Genomic DNA, 20520 nt, shown 5'->3' with positions numbered 1-20520 from the left:
GTCAAACAAAGCTGAGACACGATTGAAGTTTCTCTGGAACCCGCTGATAGCACCATGCATGCTGTAGTTAGTTCGGCTGAAAGGCATTCTTAGCATTGCGCTGATTCGTAGTGCTCTGGGACGGGCGTTGATGCTAATTTGATTCAGGATAGAGCTACAGTCAATTCGGCCTTGCAAGATGTCAGATAAAAATATGTTGTGATTTTAAATGTATTTTCATGCACATATTTGGAGCATGCAAATAAACGTAACATTCAATCGATCTCACTATTCTTTTAAATAGAAATGAATTTAAACGGTGCTTGCTTGTAAAATTCAATTAAATTTAATTGTATATCAAATATTAATTCGTTTGATGGGATGACCTGCAATTTTACACGTCGTTGAATTTTCAAAATTATTTGCTGTGTACTCTCACCCAGCAGGCAAAGCTTGATAGCAGAATTGGACACAGTTTTAGGGGACGGAAGACAACCTATCCATTAGCCTTTCAGAGGCCGTGGGGAGAGGTTGTTAAGCCCTTGAATATAGTCCCTGCTGCCCCATCGTTTTTATGATTCTCAGCGCGAGATCTGTTTGCATCAGTAACGTGTTAGCCTCATGATATACAAATGCAGAAATGGTAACTCGGCTTAGAAACCTCACAATTAATAACTGTGGAAGTACTTAATGAACACTAAGCTAAGAGGCGGTAATGTCCCGTCCCAGTGAGGGATGTAATGCAAAGAAGTGTCCATCAAGTTCAGTCATAAGAATTTGATGTACCAATGCACAAATGTAGGTACCATGCGTCTCCATATGCTCGTATACAATATATGATTATGCACATTTCGGCGTCAAGGAGTCCAATGTGCTCTTACAACATAAGCATAGGTATCATATTATATGGAAGCGTAAATGAAACATTGCCTATGGCGACCCAACGATAGAATCTATCCCGATTTTCCTGTACACACTCGCCTAAGCACGTGAGTAAATCAGTACCTGTGCAGCGGAACTGCACCGCGTGCTGCAAGCCGGTAAATTGCGCGCCTTACTACTGTAATTTCTCCCTATCAGCATGGAAGCCTCTCTACAGCTCGGGCTCGATTTCAAGTAGCCGGCAAACCGATCTCTCTTACTCTCTGTTAGCAATCACAACAACGAACCACACAGGGGTGTTTGCACTACGAAGATGGCTTAAAAGTTTGAATTATTATAATAGCGATTTTTACACGAACTTTAATGTTAAACGCTAAGAATTTAACGAATATGTATGTATATCAAGGCATCATCTACTGCACTTGCAACAACTCGCGGCTATTGCGAATGAATGTCATCTGCATGCCTTTTGTCGGCTTGGCGTATACTGTTGTTACACAGTTATACATCCTTATTTGCTTTCCAACCAATTTTTAAACCTAAATGCTCCAATGTGAAGCAACGTGTTTCATCATTCAATTATTCCCCATCTCCGGCTGAGCTTTCATTCTCGAGCTCCCCCAGAATATCGGTTAGTCGGTAATATGTATAATAGCGGGGTCGCATGGAACAGGTTTCTCAGTTTTCACCGCGATTCCGATCGCTTCTGATCGTTTCGTATACCTGTTTTAGTGCTCGCGGCCGGTGCTCGTGCGTGATCGTCGCGTTTTTGTGTGTTTCCAGTGTATGTACTCCCCGGTGATACCCAGTTAACAGCGATTGTGGATCCCCGAATTAGAGCGTGTGAAGATGACAAAATTTAGTATTGATTTGCAAGAGCGCCAAAGGTTAGCAAAACATGTTCCAGTTTGTTGACTGAGGTTATGACAGAAAAAAAAAACAGTGGTATAACATGTGGAATATTTCAACAAAGCTAACATTTCACGGTTAACAATATGGACCAATAGAATTATTCCGTTTTTCATTGAAGGCTATGCCAACCAGTTATCGGAGGATATTTTCCCAATTCCAGTATTATGATGATTTTATAAGATTGTTGATTTGTCATGATAAAGTTTCCAGTTATATTAAGATACACCTTCATTTTGCGAATTTGAATACTAAGCGTCTTTTCACATGTTGATCCATGTTAAAAATTTAAATTCAATATTGCATTGCATCGCATTACACTAACGTGAAGTGATAATCCAAGCCCAAGGTCGAAGGGAAGTGACAAAGATGAGGCAACAACAGCATGGAATGGATCATCCACCTGCGGCACTCTCGAAGCTTTATTTTGCAATTTACATCTGAAACAGCAGCGCTGGTAATTGACCAGCGGCCCTCAAGTAGTAGTCAATCGTACCGTATCCATCGAATTAAGTGCAATTTTCCCCCTTTCCGTCACTCGGCCATACGAAGACAACCTGCTAATTAGATGGTTGTCAGTTAGAAAGCGATCTATAGATCAATATGGTATTGAGTATGTAATATGGTGTTACGGTTGAATAAAATCGGAAAATGTGTGTCATCCGGTAGGACGTAAGTATGGATCGGTGGTTTGAATTGCAAAATTGCAGACATTGTAGTTGTCAGGGAAAAAATTAAGTGGTATTTATGAATGGCCAACAGAAGAAACAAAATTATACGGCGTCTCAAGAACATATTAAACACGCTCGATTATGCAAGTCATTATTGGTTGAGATAACAGTTGAATAATAGACATGAAGTGACGTTTCTTTAAATGCATATCTATAATTGTCCTGAAGTAATAAATAAATGTGGAATGTACATCCAGAATACGTTGTCGAGTGACGTGATTCATACTACCCTCGATATTTCATAATAATGTATAAGTAATTCTCGCGTAACATATGATTACGGCTTATAAACCAAAACCATGATTTTTGTTATTCTAGCATAAACGATTGCTTTGTAAAAGATTCTTCATCCTAGGTAAAACTCCATACTTGATATTTTTTAAGAAACACATTTATTGCTGTTTTGAGTGAACGTCTCATGAACCATTTGCACCATAGTGGTTTTTAAGTCCTTTGTTGGCGCCCTTTACTACCATGCGGAATGTTTGCTTTGGTTTTTAGGCCATTCACTTTATATTGTTTATTTAGAAAAACTATAGCTTCAAGTTATTTTATAATGTATGTATGTTCTTACTAGGTTTTCAATACACCACATAGCAGAACTGCTCTCAAAACAAAACAAATCCGATGATGTTACTAGCATTGAGCGAACGGATTAAAAGCCAGTCATGTTACCATTAACGCGAGTTAACGGCACAAATTTCGTTTTAGTGAAGTTTTGTAGATTTCGAACGGGTTTTCAATTAATCTAAATTTGCTGTTATAATATAACCATTTACGTATAGCATTGACATGGTTTTGGCCATGAAATGAGTTTCAAATTCAATAAATGAATTAAATTAGTCTTTTGAATTAGTTTTGACTTGAGCCTCATTTTTCTCGGTTCAGCATTGTTGGTTTTTCGGCCCTAATCATATGTTGCTCGAGAATTGAAGTGGCTTTCTGGCATAATGACAGATACTTTCATCAATGCTTTTTCGTGAATTCGATAAGAGCAGTGCTGCTACTTGATTATTTACGTTTCTGACTCGGATGTTTTTTTTTATTTTATTCTCTTATATTCTAACATAGGGGGAATGACGGATTTGGCAGGTTTTGTTCTTTTATTGTCAGGGGGATTTTTATGACTGATTATGCTTAAATTTGGCCTAAACATATTTTGCATATCAAAGAATATTGTGGCCAAATTCCATAGAATTTGGTCGACAAAAACCCCCCTGACAATAATAGAACAAAACCTGCCAAAGCCGTCTTTCCTCCATTTGGCTTTCTCGAACACCCAAAGGTATCGAAAGACGAACATCATTGCAATAACTATTGTTCGTCAGGAGGCCTCAAGTCATATTATATATAATGGGACAATCTATTGCCGTTTAGTTCAGAGCCTCATAGGCGCTTGTCGGATTAGCTAATCATGCGTTTCTGCGTCAAGGACGATTTCCTAAGCTAAGCATGGTTAAGAAATACTCAAACTGAGATGCACAGGTCAAAAATTAAACACTTATCACTGTGATTTTTCGGAGAACTAGCATAATCCGTTTCCACCCGGTTAGTCAGTGCTATATAATAGGGTTAAAAGGATCTGTTTCAACTTCTTTCTCAAATTCTCTGATTAAATCTATCGCCAAATATGCTAATTGGATTTGAATATTCAAAAGTTGAATTCTTGGTTGAATTAGTTCCTTTCGATTTTACTGTACTGGACTTAAGGTCACTCCTGACAGAATCCAAGTTTCAAAGTGCTCGTGTTTTCGGGAGCACACCACTCGATACGGAAGCAACGCACAACTGTCATTTTTATTTTTTCACGCATGCTGCGACGCAGCAAACCTGAATCAATAAAAATGACAGTTGTCCGCCGCCTCCGTATCGAGTGGTGTGCACCCGAAAACGCGAGCACTTTGAAACTTGGATTCTGTCAGGAGTGACCTTAAGTAAAACTATTTTAATCGCCTCGATATCAGCTGATTAGAATTTCGATTTGCTAATCAATGTACTGCCGCTACTCGCATATCAGTCCCATTTCGGTTTTCGTCACTTTTGAGTTACACCGTGAATAGCATTTAATTTCATCATACTTCCACATAACATGATAAAAAATGAGACTTTGTTTGGGAGAAATGTGAAAAAATACCAAACTAACCTTGTCCCACATTGAATGTACCCGCATACCAGTCCCATTAAGAATTTACATAAGTGGATTGCTCAAAATTCAATTATTTTTCCATTGATTTGAATCGTTTTGCATTAACTCATTGAATGAGGAATGACTCTGCAAAATTTCAACCAGATCGCAGAATGTTTGAATATTTCTTTAAAAGTCATAGGGCAACAGTACCAATAATGGAGGCAATGATAACGGTAGGGGAGAGTGTTCCCAAACGGGTAAATGTCTTTTTACACTTTTTTTATTCACTTTTGTTCAATTAAAAGCTGAAACTACCCCACAATAAACAGGCCAGTTTGTCAATAATTGAGGTGAAATTGCCCATAAAAAAGCAAGTTTGAAACCATAGCAAAAAGAAAACAAGCATGTAAAATCGAAAATAATTTCCAATGTAAAATGGGAAAGTGAAAAAAAAATACCAAATGCTCCATAATAAATACTGAAACGTTCTATAAAATATGAAAAATGCGCCATTGAATGAAACAAAATTTTCTATTAGGAAAAAGTTCCAAAGAATCAGAACATGTTCCATTCTTTTGTTGAAAATGTTCCATAAAAATATACAATGTTCCTTGGAAAATGAATAATAATTTCTTAATGTCATGTCCTTAAAAAAAATTAGTTCATAATGTTTTTTTCTCTTCCATTTGAAGCCTCCTTGATTATTTAAAAACACTACTGTGGATAGGTGCACCCTGTTGGTCAACGGTCTCTATAATTCTTGTAAACTATGGAACATTTCGTATTATTTATTGGTGCAATTCAATTCTTTTATGGATTTTTTCATCTAGCATACCACAGTACAGATCATATTTCAATGTCACAAACCCATGTTATATTGCTGGCAATCAGGCGAATAATATTTTAATCATACACACTTTTAAGCTCACCCACTTAAATTTGAGTTCAATTCGACACATTGAGTAAATTCTATCATACCGAGATCAGATAGGAAGGAAACTTAAAATTCAAATCACAATATCTCAGTTGACCGATTTTCAAAATTCTTTTATTGATTTTTTACCCATCTAATGTAATATTGGTGTTCTGTTTTTCAAAGGGTGCTCAGATTTTCCCTGGAATGCCATGAGTCAGGACGCTGCCAATCAAAAAAATGTACGATTCGTTTTACTTAATATAATTTAGCATAGTTCACACTTTTCTATAAGGAAATTTCACATAAACTTTTTGAACATTCCTAGATACCTTTGGAAAGGTCTACGATCTTAAACCGTTTTTTTTCATAAAAATTAGAAATTCCATGTTATCCATCCACGTCAACTCATCAAGCCCACACATGTCCATATAGTCTTTGTGTATAACTTGCAATTCAATCATGCCTCTATCAGCTGTTTTAAGTTCTCCAAACTGTTTCGGAGTTCAGATCAATCGGTCGACCAGGTCAACTGTACCACAACGACGTCAACCCATAAAGCCCACACATGTCCATAGAGCTTATGGGTATAACTTGTTACCGAAAATGGTACCAATGAACCAACACCGGCACAGTTGCATAACGTTAAAATTCGAGTAAATTCGAGGCATTTGGCCTACTTTGCTATTTAAAGTGCAAATCTATCCTATCCCCTTTCCCACTTTTCGTCCGAGTCAAAAAGGGAAAAAGGCAACACCAAATCCGCTGCCGAAGCCGAACAACGAATAGGGGGCGAAAGAATCGAAAAAGCCGGGGATCCGAAGAGGTAGCGATCAACTGATGGGGGAGTCGTGATCAGATAGCCGTCGAGTAAAGACCCGCGATCTGTTAAAAGTCCCGTAGCAGAAATTGATCCCTACTCACGTGGTACGGTGCTCGTGTGACTTGACCAAGTAGTGCGGACAGTCTTCGTGAGTGGCTTTCAACCATCGAAGGGTTAAATTCCCGGAAAAGCCGCGAGTCCGACACCACTACGGCCATGCCGGTTGTTCTCTCCACGAAGCCACGATCCGGTACCGCCGACAGCCAAACCACGATGCAGAATCGTCTACAAATTGCAAAGCCCTCGTCCTCGTGCTTGCCCATTGCGGCCACGCCGGGTGTTCCCTCCGTAAGTCTACGATCCGGACCCGCCGAAAAGAAGTCAGAAGAAGCAGAAAATCCATCGTCCATAACTTGTATAACTACAGTCACGAATTTCGAACTTTGTTTCGCAGGAAAACGACAGAAATTTTCTTCAGGAATTCCTCCGAGATTTTTTTGTCTTTATAAAAGTTTTTTTTTTAATTCTAGGATTAAGTTCAACTCTAACCTCCGGAGATTCAACTAAGAACTTCTCTGGGAATTTTCTTCTGATTTCATTTATGAACTCATACATAAATTCTTCCGGGAATTTCTCCAGAATTCGAAATTGACTTTCTGTAGGAATTCCTTTATGAATGTATTCAGAAATTCTTCTAATAATTTCTTCCTCAAAGAATTCCTCCGGCAATTCTTCGAGTTATTCCTCCAGATATTCGCCCGAAAGCTCATCCGGGAGTTCATTCAGGAATTTCTCCACGACTTACTCCAGGAACTCTTCCAAGTAAGCCTGGAATGTATCTGGAAATTCCTCCGGGAATCCTTCCAGGAATTCCTCCGGGAATCCCTTAAGGAATTCCTCCTGGAATTGCTCCAAGAGTTTCTCCGTGAATCACTCCAAGAATTGCCTAGAAGATGTTTCGCCAGCACTCATGTCATAAACTTACCTAACTACCCGTGTTTGGCGAAATCTTTATTGAGAGTACTAAAGGTTCAGGGGTAGCATGGACTATGTCGAAGGGCTTGACTATCCCTCCCCAGGCCATCTGCGAGTTGTGGGGCTTGCCTAGGATGTGGTGGGGTTTGACAGTGGGCCCTGTTAAATTCCTATAAAAAGCTGCATGTATCCGCAAGTAGGCCCCACCAAAGCGACCGTGTGCCGCTCAAAGCGCACAAGTCCAAGTCCTGGTGTTAGGTGGGACGCTAAAGAGCCCTGACACGACGACCCTCCGACGAGGCAGGAGGTTTTCGCAGGCCCAATAAGCCGCCTGGGAAACCAATAATTACGAATAATATAAGAGATAATGCGACTCGATATAATCGGCAAAGACCTAGGCGACGAATGAAGGATCACGATTGGAAGCTTGGAACATGGAACTGCAAGTCACTAGGTTTCGCAGGTTGCGACAGGATGATCTACGATGAATTACATCCCCGCAACTTCGACGTTTTCTGGACAGGACAGAAAGTATGGAAAAGCGGGCATCGAGCGGCTACCTTCTACCAAAGCTGTGGCACCACCTACGAGCTGGGAACCGGCTTGTGCTGGGTAAGATGCGCCATCGTGTGATTGGGTGGCAGCCAATCAACGCAAGGATGTGTAAGCTGAGGATTAAAGGCCGTTTCTTCAACTATACCATCATCAACGTGCACTGCCCACACAAAAGAAGACCCGAAGACGAGAAAGAAGCGTTCTACGCACACCTGGAGCAGACAGACGATGGATGCCTACTGCGGGACGTCAAAATCTACAAAATCATATACAAAAAGGGCGATAAGCTGAATTGTAGCAACTACCGCGCAATCACATTGCTGAACGCCGCCTACAAGGTACTCTCCCAAATTTTATGCCGTCGACTAGCCCCAATTGCAAGGGAGTTCGTGGGGCAGTATCAGGCGGGTTTTATGGGCGAACGCTCCACTACGGACCAGGTGTTCGCCATTCGCCAAGTACTGCAGAAATGCCGCGAATACAACATGCCCACACATCATCTATTCATCGACTTCAAAGCCGCATATGATACAATCGATCGGGACCAGCTATGGCAGCTAATGCACGAACACGGATTTTCGGATAAACTGACACGGTTGATCAAAGCGACGATGGATCGGGTGATGTGCGTAGTTCAAGTTTCAGGGGCATTCTCGAGTCCCTTCGAAACCCGCAGAGGGTTACGGCAAGGTGATGGTCTGTCGTGTCTGCTATTCAACATCGCTTTGGAAGGGGTAATACGAAGAGCAGCGATTAACACGAGTGGTGAAATTTTCATAAAGTCCGTCCAGCTATTTGCCTTCGCCGACGACATTGATATTATGGCACGTAACTTTGAGAAGATGGAGGAAGCCTACATCAGACTGAAGAGGGAAGCCAAGCGGATCGGACTAGTCATCAACACGTCGAAGACGAAGTACATGATAGGAAGAGGTTCCAGAGAAGACAATGTGAACCACCCACCGCGAGTTTGCATCGGTGGTGACAAAATCGAGGTGGTAGAAGAATTTGTGTAATTGGGCTCACTGGTCACTGCCGGAAATGATATCAGCAGAGAAATTCGGAGACGCATAGTGGCTGGAAATCGTACGTACTTTGGACTCCGCAAGACGCTCCGATCGAATAGAGTTCGCCGCCGTATTAAACTGGCAATCTACAAAACGCTCATTAGACCGGTAGTCCTCTACGGACACGAGATCTGGACGATGCTCGTGGAGGACCAACGCGTACTTGGAATTTTCGAAAGGAAAGTGCTGCGTACCATCTATGGTGGGGTGCAGATGGCGGACGGTACGTGGAGGAGGCGAATGAACCACGAGTTGCATGAGCTGCTGGGAGAACTATCCATCGTTCACACCGCGAAAATCGGACGACTGTAGTGGGCCGGGCACGTAACCAGAATGACGGAGAGTAACCCGGTGAAAATGGTTCTCGAAAACGATCCACCGGGCACAAGAAGGCGAGGTGCGCAGCGGACAAGGTGGATCGATCAGGTGGAAGGTGACTTGCGGACCCTCCGTAGACTGCCTGGTTGGCGACGTGTAGCCATTGACCGAGCCGAATGGAGAAGACTCTCATATACCGCACAGGCCACTTCGGCCTTAGTCTGAATAAATAAATAAATAATAAAGGTTCGGACTAGAATCTAAAGGTTCGGACGCTTCTTAACATAAGCGGACGCTCCTTAACATAAGCTTAGCTTAACATAGTCGCTCCGTTGCAAGAGGCTTGGACGCCCCCTTCTAAGCGGCTCGTAAGCCTTCTTTCAAAAGGCTCGAAAGTACCTTTCATAAGGCTTTTTCAAGAGGCGCGGAAACCTCATTTCAAAAGGCTCGGAGGCCTCCTTTCAAGAGGCTCGGAAGTTTTCTTTCAAGAGGCTCGGAAGCCTCTTTTCAAGAGACTCGAAAGCCTCCTTTCAAGAGTCTCGGGAACTTCCCTTCAAAAGGCTCGAAAGCTTCCCTTCAACTGGTTCGGAAGCTTCCTACAAGAGGTACGGAAACCTCCTTTCAAAAGTCTCGAAAGCCTCGTTTCAAAAGACTCGGAAGCTTTCTTTCAACTGGTTCGGAAGCCTACTTCAAGAGGCCCAGGAATCTCCTTTCAAGATGCTCGGAAGCTTCCTTTCAAGAGGCATGATGTATAGACTTAATATGTCGCGAAATAACGAAAATTTGAAACAACTTTTTGGAAGGAAACCATGTGAATAATGGAGAGCCATATATCACGATTATTTCCAAGTCTGTTTTTCATATACCTTGTTAGTTACGCTTATTTTCATTACGGCGATAAAAATAGGGGGTGAGCCCTCCTTAGCCGTGCGGTAAAACGCGCGGCTACAAAGCAAGACCATGCTGAGGGTGGCTGGGTTCGATTCCCGGTGCCGGTCTAGGCAATTTTTGGATTGGAAATTGTCTCGACTTCCCTGGGCATAAAAGTATCATCTTGCTAGCCTCATGATGTACGAATGCAAAAATGGTATCCTGGCTTAGAAACCTCGCAGTTAATAACTGTGGAAGTGCTTAATGAACACTAAGCTGCGAGGCGGCTCTGTCCCAGTGTGGGGATGTAATGCCAATAAGAAGAAGAGAAGAAGAGTCTGAAAAATGCATTTGCAATTGCAACATCATTCAGTGTTCTGTTTTTGTGGCGTGAACGTGCGAATTATCCTTCGGTGTTCCGCGCTTGTTTTCGTTGGTAAAAGGCAAATCGGAAGACGGATTTGCCTCAGTGTTCGCAAACGTTCTAAGGAGTACCTCTCAAGAAAAAGGTTGAGAACCGCTTTTCAAAAATAATGCATAAGGTTTCTGATTGATTATTTTTTGCACAATTTAATTTGAAAAAAAATGTTATTTTCAATGATAAGAAAATTATTTTGAGCTTTTTAGTGGAATGTCTTCACTTGTCATAAGACGAGTTTGTACAATCCCATTGAATTCCACCACTTAATTGTATCTTGACAGATACGTATTTCGACATCAACAATAAGGCCGTCTTCAGTGTCTCGTACTCGACTCGACTTGTTATTTTCAAAATTTTGCAACGTGATTGTCATAGCATCATTCCATAAACAAATATGTACAAGATACAGTTGGGTTGGTTCATTTGAATATTTATCTAACTCCCATTTTGAATCTATAAAACTGTGCTTGAATATCGAAAGACATTACCCGACCATGTTAGATTTATTGCCGCTCGTTTCTATGTTCACTATTCACGGTCATGGTTATGTACATAATTCGGTTTTGATTGATGTGTCGGTTGATACGTGTGGTGTATGATTATAAACAATCTCATAAAAACTGCCATCATCGCCGGTAATTCACCGATCCAGTATGCACCGAATCGTTTATGATGAGAACGCCGCTGCTCGTCAGGCCGGGCGGTGCAGGGAAGATGACTTGTTCCTTCCATTGACCTGCAATGAGTAACAACAATGCTAGGTTGGGTATGCTGGGCGCACGTTCGAATTGTGCATCGAGCGCATTGTGTTTACAAACATCATTAGCGCGTTGGAAAGAATGCATTATTCAACGGGCGTGGATGGTGGAGGAGTAGCCGGGCGCATCAATTGATCTGTTTCGCATTCGTTCGGAATTCAGTACATCCACAGCACGTTCCACTTGTTCCGAATAGTTTCATTCTAGAAGAACGTAACTATTATGCAATGTGATAATATTTTATCGTAGAATTTTTTTCTTGCACAGTGAAGCGAGATCGGCCTTCTCGCAAAGTATTTCTAGCGAAGGTATAGGATTATCAACCCAAAGACTACCAATGGTTATGAAGTTGTTTACCTGATGAGATTTTGGGACATGTTATTTTGTTCCGAGACATTGTCACCCTAATGAAGCGTAACGATTGGTTGATGTATTTAGGCATCCCGAAGTATGGGTCAATCTTCGGGATCCCTAAAATACGGACTATAGTTTATCGTCTGTTTGATTATGCTCTTTCTCAAAGTCGGATAGAATCTAACATGAAGGTCATTTGAATGGCAAACATTTGATTTTGGAAGGGTGTTCCAAAGTGCAACGGATTGCCAGGATTACATGTCTGTTGTCAATATTCTAATACTAATTGTGGAAAACTGTAAATCTTATACCTATTTGAATTATAGATACCTCTAAATTTTTGAAAACAAAATAGCACATGGAGAAATGCTTCTAACTCTTAATCATAACAGTCAATATGATACTAACAACCTTGAAACAAAAACATTTATTATCCCGAAACATCGATGTACATAAAACAAAATAGCAAAAAACACGCAAAATAAGTACTTCACACCCGGGTATTGAACACAGTGCACAATTTGTCCAAAAAAAAGTGATATAATGCCTTTCGGTCTGTAGTGAAATAGCGGCAGCGGTCGACAGAACACGACACAACATCATCCACAAAACATCAGAGATCATGTGCTTCATTCCCCATTGCGGTCCGGTCTGTATGGTTATTGCGGTGTGGCTTTTGTGGTGTACGTATTTATTCATCTAGCCATGCGATTGAAGGCGGCAACATGCTGAGAAAAAAAACTGATTATATTTTTGCAATTGATCATAAACTTCGCATGTGGCGTTACCTTCATTCAACTCCTCTAGAATAGACGATCAGTTTTCTCAATGGGCGGCCTTCATTCCAATTCATAATTTTAGCTCAAGTACGTTTCATTGAAACACATGTTTTGAATACCATTTTCAGAATAAACATCAGCAAACGGAAGCTGCTCCTAATTTCAGGATGCGCGGCCATCGTAGTAATTGCATTAACATTAGGATTGTACTTTGGTCTCAAAGAGGAAGACATAATCGATGTCAGGAATGACCCGTCGGCTCTGACTGGTGCTGCCGTTACTTCAAACGGTGTAGAATGTGCGCAGATCGGTACGGACATCCTGATGCTGAATGGAACCGCGGTTGATGCAGCCATCGCAGTATTGTTCTGTGAGGGGGTCACCTGCCCACAAAGCGCCGGTATCGGTGGAGGTTTTTTCGCTACGATCTACGAACGTAGCACCAGAACAGTCCACACATTGGACGCACGTGAAACAGCACCGGCTGCGGCCACGAAGAATATGTACGTCGACAATAGCAATGCTGCCGTTGAGGGAGGTCTGTCCGTAGCAGTTCCTGGTGAGATCAAAGGCTACTGGGCCATGCATCAAAAGTATGGAAAACTGGACTGGAAAACGCTGATTCAGCCTACGATTGACCTGTGCAGGAACGGTCACATAGTGTCCGGATACCTGGAACGGATAATTCAGCCACGCCAAGAAAAAATATACAGCATTCCCTCGCTACGTGAAATATTGATCAACCCCGAAACCAATGCAACATGGCGTGAAGGTGATCGAATCAAAAGACTTGCTCTAGCGGATAGTTTAGAAATTATTGCAATGGAAGGAGCGGATGCTCTTTATAGTCGAAATGGTACACTGCTACCTAAACTGATGCGCGATCTCAAACTATTTGGCAGTATTCTGACGGAAGATGATTTTTATAATTACGAGTAAGTATACCTTTTGTGTTATTTTTTATAATTCATTTATAAGCAAAATTATGATCAGCTTGAATTTAACTTTGACTAGAGTGTTAACCCAGGTATTCCCTACATAGGTTTTAATTCAGCCACATTTCAGAACTAATGCTTACTACTTCACCTACGAAGCTTTTAGTTTGAACACATATTAAAAGAAATCTCGCTTAACTTTTCAAAAGGTCCTAAGTAACATTTTTTTCATGAATTAATTTTAATAGCGCAATCAACAAAACAACACGAAAGCTATTGATTGCAGTATTCAAATTAATTCATGAAAAAAATGTTACTTAGGTCCTTTTGAAAAGTTAAGCGAGAAATCCGCTCTGTGGCCACACCAAGTGGAAATAACTGACGTGATATTCTGCTCGCAGCAAGAAAACGGATTAATTCATATCAATTTATGAGTACATTTCATTTAAGATATTCTCAGCTATGGGGATCAGAGATATCCGATACGATTTGTGGTCAATATAATCGGGTCCGCAACGTTAGGCATAATGTATGTTAGGCATAACGGACGTTTGGCACAATTCTGCCTTCTATATGGCATGGGCTGTTCTTTGGGTCATTTTATGCTTAACGCCTATTATGCCTAACTTACTAATGCCTAACGTCTTTATGCCTAACGGGGTATACCCAATTTAATTTGCTATACGAACACTTGAGCGAAAAATGGTATTGTTTTATTGGTCAAATATACTGCCCATGACATGTAACATTTGCATTCTTGTAGATTTTGAGTTAAGCTTATAGGAATCGTTTCAAAATCGTCAGTTCTTAAAGCTGGCTAACTGAAATCATAAAGTTTGTTCAAGAAACCCAGTAAAACACCAAACCAAGTTGTTTCGTATCATTGAGCAAAGTGACCGCGTTACAGTAACACTGTAGAATTCTATCGCCAGTATGCCCTGAAAGAGTAATTTTACAATCAATTTCCACTGAATCAACAACTAATGTAAATAACGCTGTGGAAGATTTTAACTGACAAACGTTTTCTGTTATTATTGACGATTTTTAGAAAATTATTTAGTTTTCCATACGACGCATATTGTCGATTGTTCAAATATGCGATCATACGCTGTATAGTTAATAGATTATTTGAAAACTAACTTTATACTTTTCAACAGCCAACTATGAAAATCTGCGTCCATGAATTTCTTAGTTTCAGTAACAGAACCAGAATAGTAAGACAGTTCAATTCTGGTTAGACAGATTATTTAAATAGCTTGCTGCTGCCGAAGAAGACGTCATGATATATAACTTTGTTTGGCGGCATAAATCAAAATAAATCCAATGCAATTTGTGCTGAGTGACAGCCCAAAAGTTAATCAAAAGCTTCATCCAACACTTGGATATTGGAATAGCTGGCTCAGGACCAATGAAGTCATGCGATGCTCCAGTGCGAGCTAACTCATCAGCCAATTCGTTTCCAGTTATGGAAGAATGGCCGGGTAGCCATTATTATTATTACTATTTATTCAGACCAAGGCCGAAGTGGCCTGTGGGGTATATAAGAGTCTTCTCCATTCTACTCGGTCCATGGCTACACGTTGCCAACCACGCAGTCTACGGAGGGTCCGCAAGTCATCTTCCACCTGATCGATCCACCTTGCCCGCTGCGCACCTCGCCTTCTTGTGCCCGTCGGATCGTTGTCGAGAACCATTTTCACCGGGTTACTGTCCGACATTCTGGCTACGTGCCCGTCCCACCGCAGTCGTCCGATTTTTGTGGTGTGAACGATGGATGGTTCTCCCAGCAGCTCATGCAACTCGTGTTTCATTCGCCTCCTCAATGTACCGTCTGCCATCTGCACCCCACCATTGATGGTACGCAGCACATTCCTTTCGAAAACTCCAAGTGCGCGTTGGTCCTCCACGAGTATCGTCCAGCTCTCGTGTCCGTAGAGGACTACCGGTCTAATGAGCGTTTTGTAGATTGTCAGTTTGGTACGGCGGCGAACTCTATTCGATCGGAGCGTCTTGCGGAGTCCAAAGTATGTACGATTTCCAGCCACTATACGTCTCCGAATTTCTCTGCTGGTATCATTTTCGGCAGTCACCAGTGAGCCCAATTACACAAATTCTTCTACCACATCGATTTTGTCACCACCGATGCAAACTCGCGGTGGGTGGTTCACATTGTCTTCTCTGGAACCTCTTCCTATCATGTACTTCGTCTTCGACGTGTTGATGACTAGCCTGATCCGCTTAGCTTCCCTCTTCAGTCTGATGTAGGCTTCCTCTATCTTCTCAAAGTTACGTGTCATAATATCTATGTCGTCGGCGAAGCCAAATAGCTGGACGGACTTATTGAAAATTGTACCACTCGAGTTAATTCTTGCTCTTCGTATTACCCCTTCCAAAGCGATGTTCAATAGCAGACACGAAAGACCATCACCTTGCCGTAACCCTCTGCGGGTTTCGAAGGGACTCGAGAATGCCCCTGAAACTCGAACTACGCACATCACCCGATCCATCGTCGCTTTGATCAACCGTGTCAGTTTATCCGGAAATCCATTTTCATGCATTAGCTGCCATAGCTGGTCCCGATCGATTGTATCATATGCGGCTTTGAAGTCGATGAATAGATGATGTGTGGGCACGTTGTATTCGCGGCATTTCTGCAATACCTGACGTATGGCGAACACCTGGTCTGTGGTAGAGCGTTCATCCATAAATCCCGCCTGGTACTGCCCCACGAACTCTCTTGCAATTGGTGTTAGTCGACGGCATAAAATTTGGGAGAGTACCTTGTAGGCGGCGTTCAGCAATGTGATTGCGCGGTAGTTGCCACAATCCAGCTTATCGCCCTTTTTGTAGATGGGACACACGACACCTTCCATCCACTCCTGCGGCAAAACTTCCTCCTCCCAAATCTTGGTAATGACCCAGTGCAGCGCTCTAGCCAGTGCCTCACCACCGTGTTTAAATAGTTCTCCTGGTAGTTGGTCAACCCCAGGGGCTTTGTTGTTCTTCAGCCGGCCAATCTCCTCCTGGATTTCTTGGAGATCCGGAGCCGGTAGAATTATGTCCTGCGCGCGATCCCCCAGGTCCATCACCATACCGCCATCTTCGTCTGCCACATCGCCATTCAGGTGCTCTTCGTAGTGCTGCCGCCACCTTTGGATCACCTCACGCTCGTTCGTAAGAAGGTTCCCGTTTATGTCCTTACACATATCAGGCTGTGGCACGTGGCCCTTACGTGAACGGTTCAACATCTCATAGAACTTTCGTGTGTTATTAGCGCGGTACAGTTGATCCGTCTCTTGACGGTCTCGATCTTCCTGCTGACGCTTTTTCCTCCAGAAAATCGAGTTTTGTCTGTTCCGCGCCTGTGTATATCGTGCCTCGTTCGCCCTCGTGCGGTGTTGCAGCAATCTCGCCCATGCTGTATTCTTCTCTTCCACTAACTGCTCACATTCGCCGTCATACCAGTCGTTTCTCTGATCCGGGGGCACCGTGCCAAGTGCAGCGGTTGCGGTGCAACCAATGGCGGATCGAATATCTCTCCAGCCATCTTCAAGAGACGCTGCGCCTAGCTGCTCTTACGTTGGGAGTGCCACTTCCAGCTGCTGCGCGTATTTTTGGGCTAGTCTATCGTCTTGTAGCCGCCCAATACTAAGCCGCGGCGTTCGACTTCGACGCGTGTTCTACACCGTCGAGAGTTTTGAGTGCAGGCATACTGCAACCGGGTAGTGGTCGGATTAAATATTCGCACTGCGGTAAGTGCGGACGTTCGTGATGTCGGAGAAGAATTTACCGTCGATTAGAACGTGGTCGATTTGGTTTTCCGTTTCTTGGTTAGGTGATCTCCATGTGGCCTTGTGGATATTTTTGCGGGGAAAGAAGGTGCTTCGGACTACCATTCCTCGGGAGGCTGCGAAGTTTATGCATCGTTGGCCGTTGTCATTCGATACGGTGTGCAGACTATCCGGTCCGATGACCGGTCTATATATTTTCTCCCTTCCTACCTGCGCGTTCATGTCACCGATGACGATTTTGACGTCCCGCAGTGGGCATCCATCGTATGTCTGCTCCAGCTGTGCGTAGAACGCTTCTTTCTCGTCGTCGGGTCTCTTTTCGTGTGGGCAGTGCACGTTGATGATGCTATAGTTGAAGAAACGGCCTTTAATCCTCAGCTTGCACATCCTTGCGTTGATTGGCTGCCACCAAATCACGCGTTGGCGCATCTTGCCCAGCACTCTGAAGCCGGTTCCCAGCTCGTTGGTGGTGCCTCAGCTTTGGTAGAAGGTAGCCGCTCGATGCCCACTTTTCCACACTTTCTGTCCTGTCCAGCAAATCTCCTGCAGCGCCACGACGTCGAAGTTGCGGGGATGTAATTCATCGTAGATCATCCTGTCGCAACCTGCGAAACCTAGCGACTTGCAGTTCCATGTTCCAAGCTTCCAATCGTGATCCTTTATTCGTCGCCTAGGTCTTTGCCGATTATATCGAGTCGCATTATCTCTTATATTGTTCGTAATTATTGGTTTTCCAAGTGGCTTATTGCGCCTACGCAAACCTCCTGTCTCGCCGGAGGGCCATCGTGTCAGGGCTTTTTAGCGTCCCACCTAATACCAGGACGTGGGCTTGTGCGCTTTGGCGGAGCCTACTTGCGGATACATGCAGCTTTTTATAGAGGTTTAACAGGGCCCACTGTTAAACCCCACAACATCCTAGGCAGGCGCCACAACTCGCAGATGGCCTGGGGAGGGATCGTCAAGCCCTTGGACATAGTCCCTGCTGCCCCCAACATTATTGGATCAATTTATTCAATTGAAAGCAGAGTAGAGAGCTTTAAAGATCAAAAAAGATTCAAATCTCTTCGAAGGTGACTTAAAAGGATATCTTAGTATTCTAAAAAAATAAGTATCAACTCACTGATCACGAACAATGATGACTGGACTGTCTGTAACCGCATATCAGTCCAATATGAAAAAGCAGCAAATCGAGGAAACGATCGTTTAGAATAAAATCAACATTTTCTTCAGCGTTGCTTGATTGAAAAGCTTTTTAAAAAAATCACACTAGTGTGATATAATAATATGTATTCTTTACTATGCCTTGTATTACTCGAGTGATTTTTATTTATTTTTACGAAAAAAAGTAATGGGTAATGTTTCAAACATAACCGCGAGTAGACGTAGGACTTGAATAATCGTAACGTATTTAAATTTATCTTTTGAATTCATGGGGTTTGATTGGTATAGGTATTGATATTGGAAACGACAGCATTCATACTATGTAAAATGATTAGCTATTAGTTTCTTTCAAAACTTCTGGAAATAAAACTAATAATTAAATATATAATTAGAATCGCATTGTTTCTAACTATTGAACCCTTATTTACTCAAACAAATGTAGGAAATTTTTTAGATTTTAGAAATTATTTTTGCAATTTCTGATCATAATACCTGGTTTACAGTTCGTCTTTGAGTGATAAAGGATTTAATTTTAACAGCCTCGTTGGATAAACGTTTGTACGTGCAAAATCATCTTTTTGCAACTAGTTGCACGAACTACTGTTAATATTTTTGTTCCAAACTTTGAGTTCAGTTTAATAATATAATTTCTCAGAAAATAAGAACCAAAGTATAAAATAATGTTTTTTAAAAATATTCTTCTGGAAATTATTTTTTGCGGACTATTTTAAAACATTTACATGTAACACGGCAGAATTTCCTAATTTGAAATTAATATTAACACCATTGCTGAATGTGTATCATTTAATTGCCAATGCCTGCTGCGAATGAATGAAAATAATTATTTTTAATCAATTTCTATATTCAATAGTGTGGTTGATTATTTGCTAAGGAATCAGAACTGTTGTAGTTGTAGATTATAAAACCAATCACTTTCCCTGGATGAGCAGAATAAATCTCTCTGGGCTAATTTTATTATTCTTCATCCACCACCGCTGCCCTCGCAGCCTCTAGCCGTGAACTCCGAGCGAGGCGATTGTATCGATCGCAACCGACACCACTGCATCCGACCATCATCAAGCATAGAACGGTAAAAAAAATGCGCCCTCTTCCTTCATGCACACTCGCAGACCCACTGGGAGCTCTCCCGCTGGCGACTGCATGCTGTGTAGGTAAAAAAATGCGAGAAACAATGCGGGAGCGAAAAGCACGTCAGTACGCGCTGCTGTCACAAACTGTAATAACTCGTACACGGAAGGCACTGCTTCTTTTATGCACAAAGTAAATCCTGCGGTGGATCCGAAGGCACGTGGCAATGTATTCTGATGTCCGTGTTAGGAATACACGAGATTGATTATATAGAGAGAGTGTCTGAGTCGATTGATATATGAATCTTAAAAATCCATCGAAAGATAAAGGCGCTAGTAACGTTTGAAATCTTCTCTTCCAGCGTAACGTTCTCGATTTCCAAAAATCTAAAAGACACCCAGTATAGTAAAGAAAGACGTAAGTCCTACGTCAAAAATCATGGGACAGGATATGCGGTTACTTTACCTGTTGAAAGGGAAAGTAATGGCATATCCTGCCCCACCACGTTGAATTCTAGCGATATTCACATGAAAAAGTACAAATCGTCCAATTCGCATTATCGGCGTGAACATGCACCAAAACGATTGTACTTATTATTATTATTTTTGTACTTGTTGTACTTGATGTACTAGAAGTACAAAGAAACCCACAAGATGACTAGTTGTAAACATGTACATTTTTATTATGAGATTGGAACATGAAAATTGTGAAATATGTGTTTTAACAGAACAGAACCAAACCAAACAGCCTCTGGACATCCAAATGACAACCCCTCATCAATCCAATATAATTGTTCAAAATGCAAGGATCGTAATTTCACTGAAAAAATGAAAATTGATAACAGTGCTTCCGAAGTCATGTACGGACAATAAGACAAACAGACGGTGCAAGTTAGACTAAACATACTAAACAGAGTACACAAATATTTCCCCTTGAAAAAGACGATCCTCGAGTCGAAACGTCGGGTCAATAAAAAACTCGTTGTAATAATTGCGACTGAGTAGCCGTTCAATAAATGAACCGTTTGTTTGAGAAACTGCATATTAGGGTGGCTCAAATTAGTATGGGAAAAACTTTTTTCA

General features: G+C 41.9%; 1 protein-coding gene across 1 annotated transcript in view; it reads left to right on the top strand.

The window, feature by feature from the left end:
- LOC134205453 (scoloptoxin SSD14-like) overlaps positions 1-20520 on the top strand; it is a 139365-nt gene that overhangs the window by 72561 nt on the left and 46284 nt on the right. Inside the window, exon 2 of the mRNA XM_062680706.1 lies at positions 12591-13397. Coding sequence (XP_062536690.1) covers positions 12591-13397 — 807 coding nt within the window. The remainder of the gene's footprint in view (positions 1-12590; positions 13398-20520) is intronic.

Source organism: Armigeres subalbatus, chromosome 1 (genome assembly GCF_024139115.2).
Source record: "Armigeres subalbatus isolate Guangzhou_Male chromosome 1, GZ_Asu_2, whole genome shotgun sequence".
In the NCBI taxonomy this organism is placed as follows: Eukaryota; Metazoa; Arthropoda; class Insecta; order Diptera; family Culicidae; genus Armigeres; species Armigeres subalbatus.
Note: the sequence above shows the minus strand (reverse complement) of the source record. Positions and strands in the feature narration are given on the sequence as shown.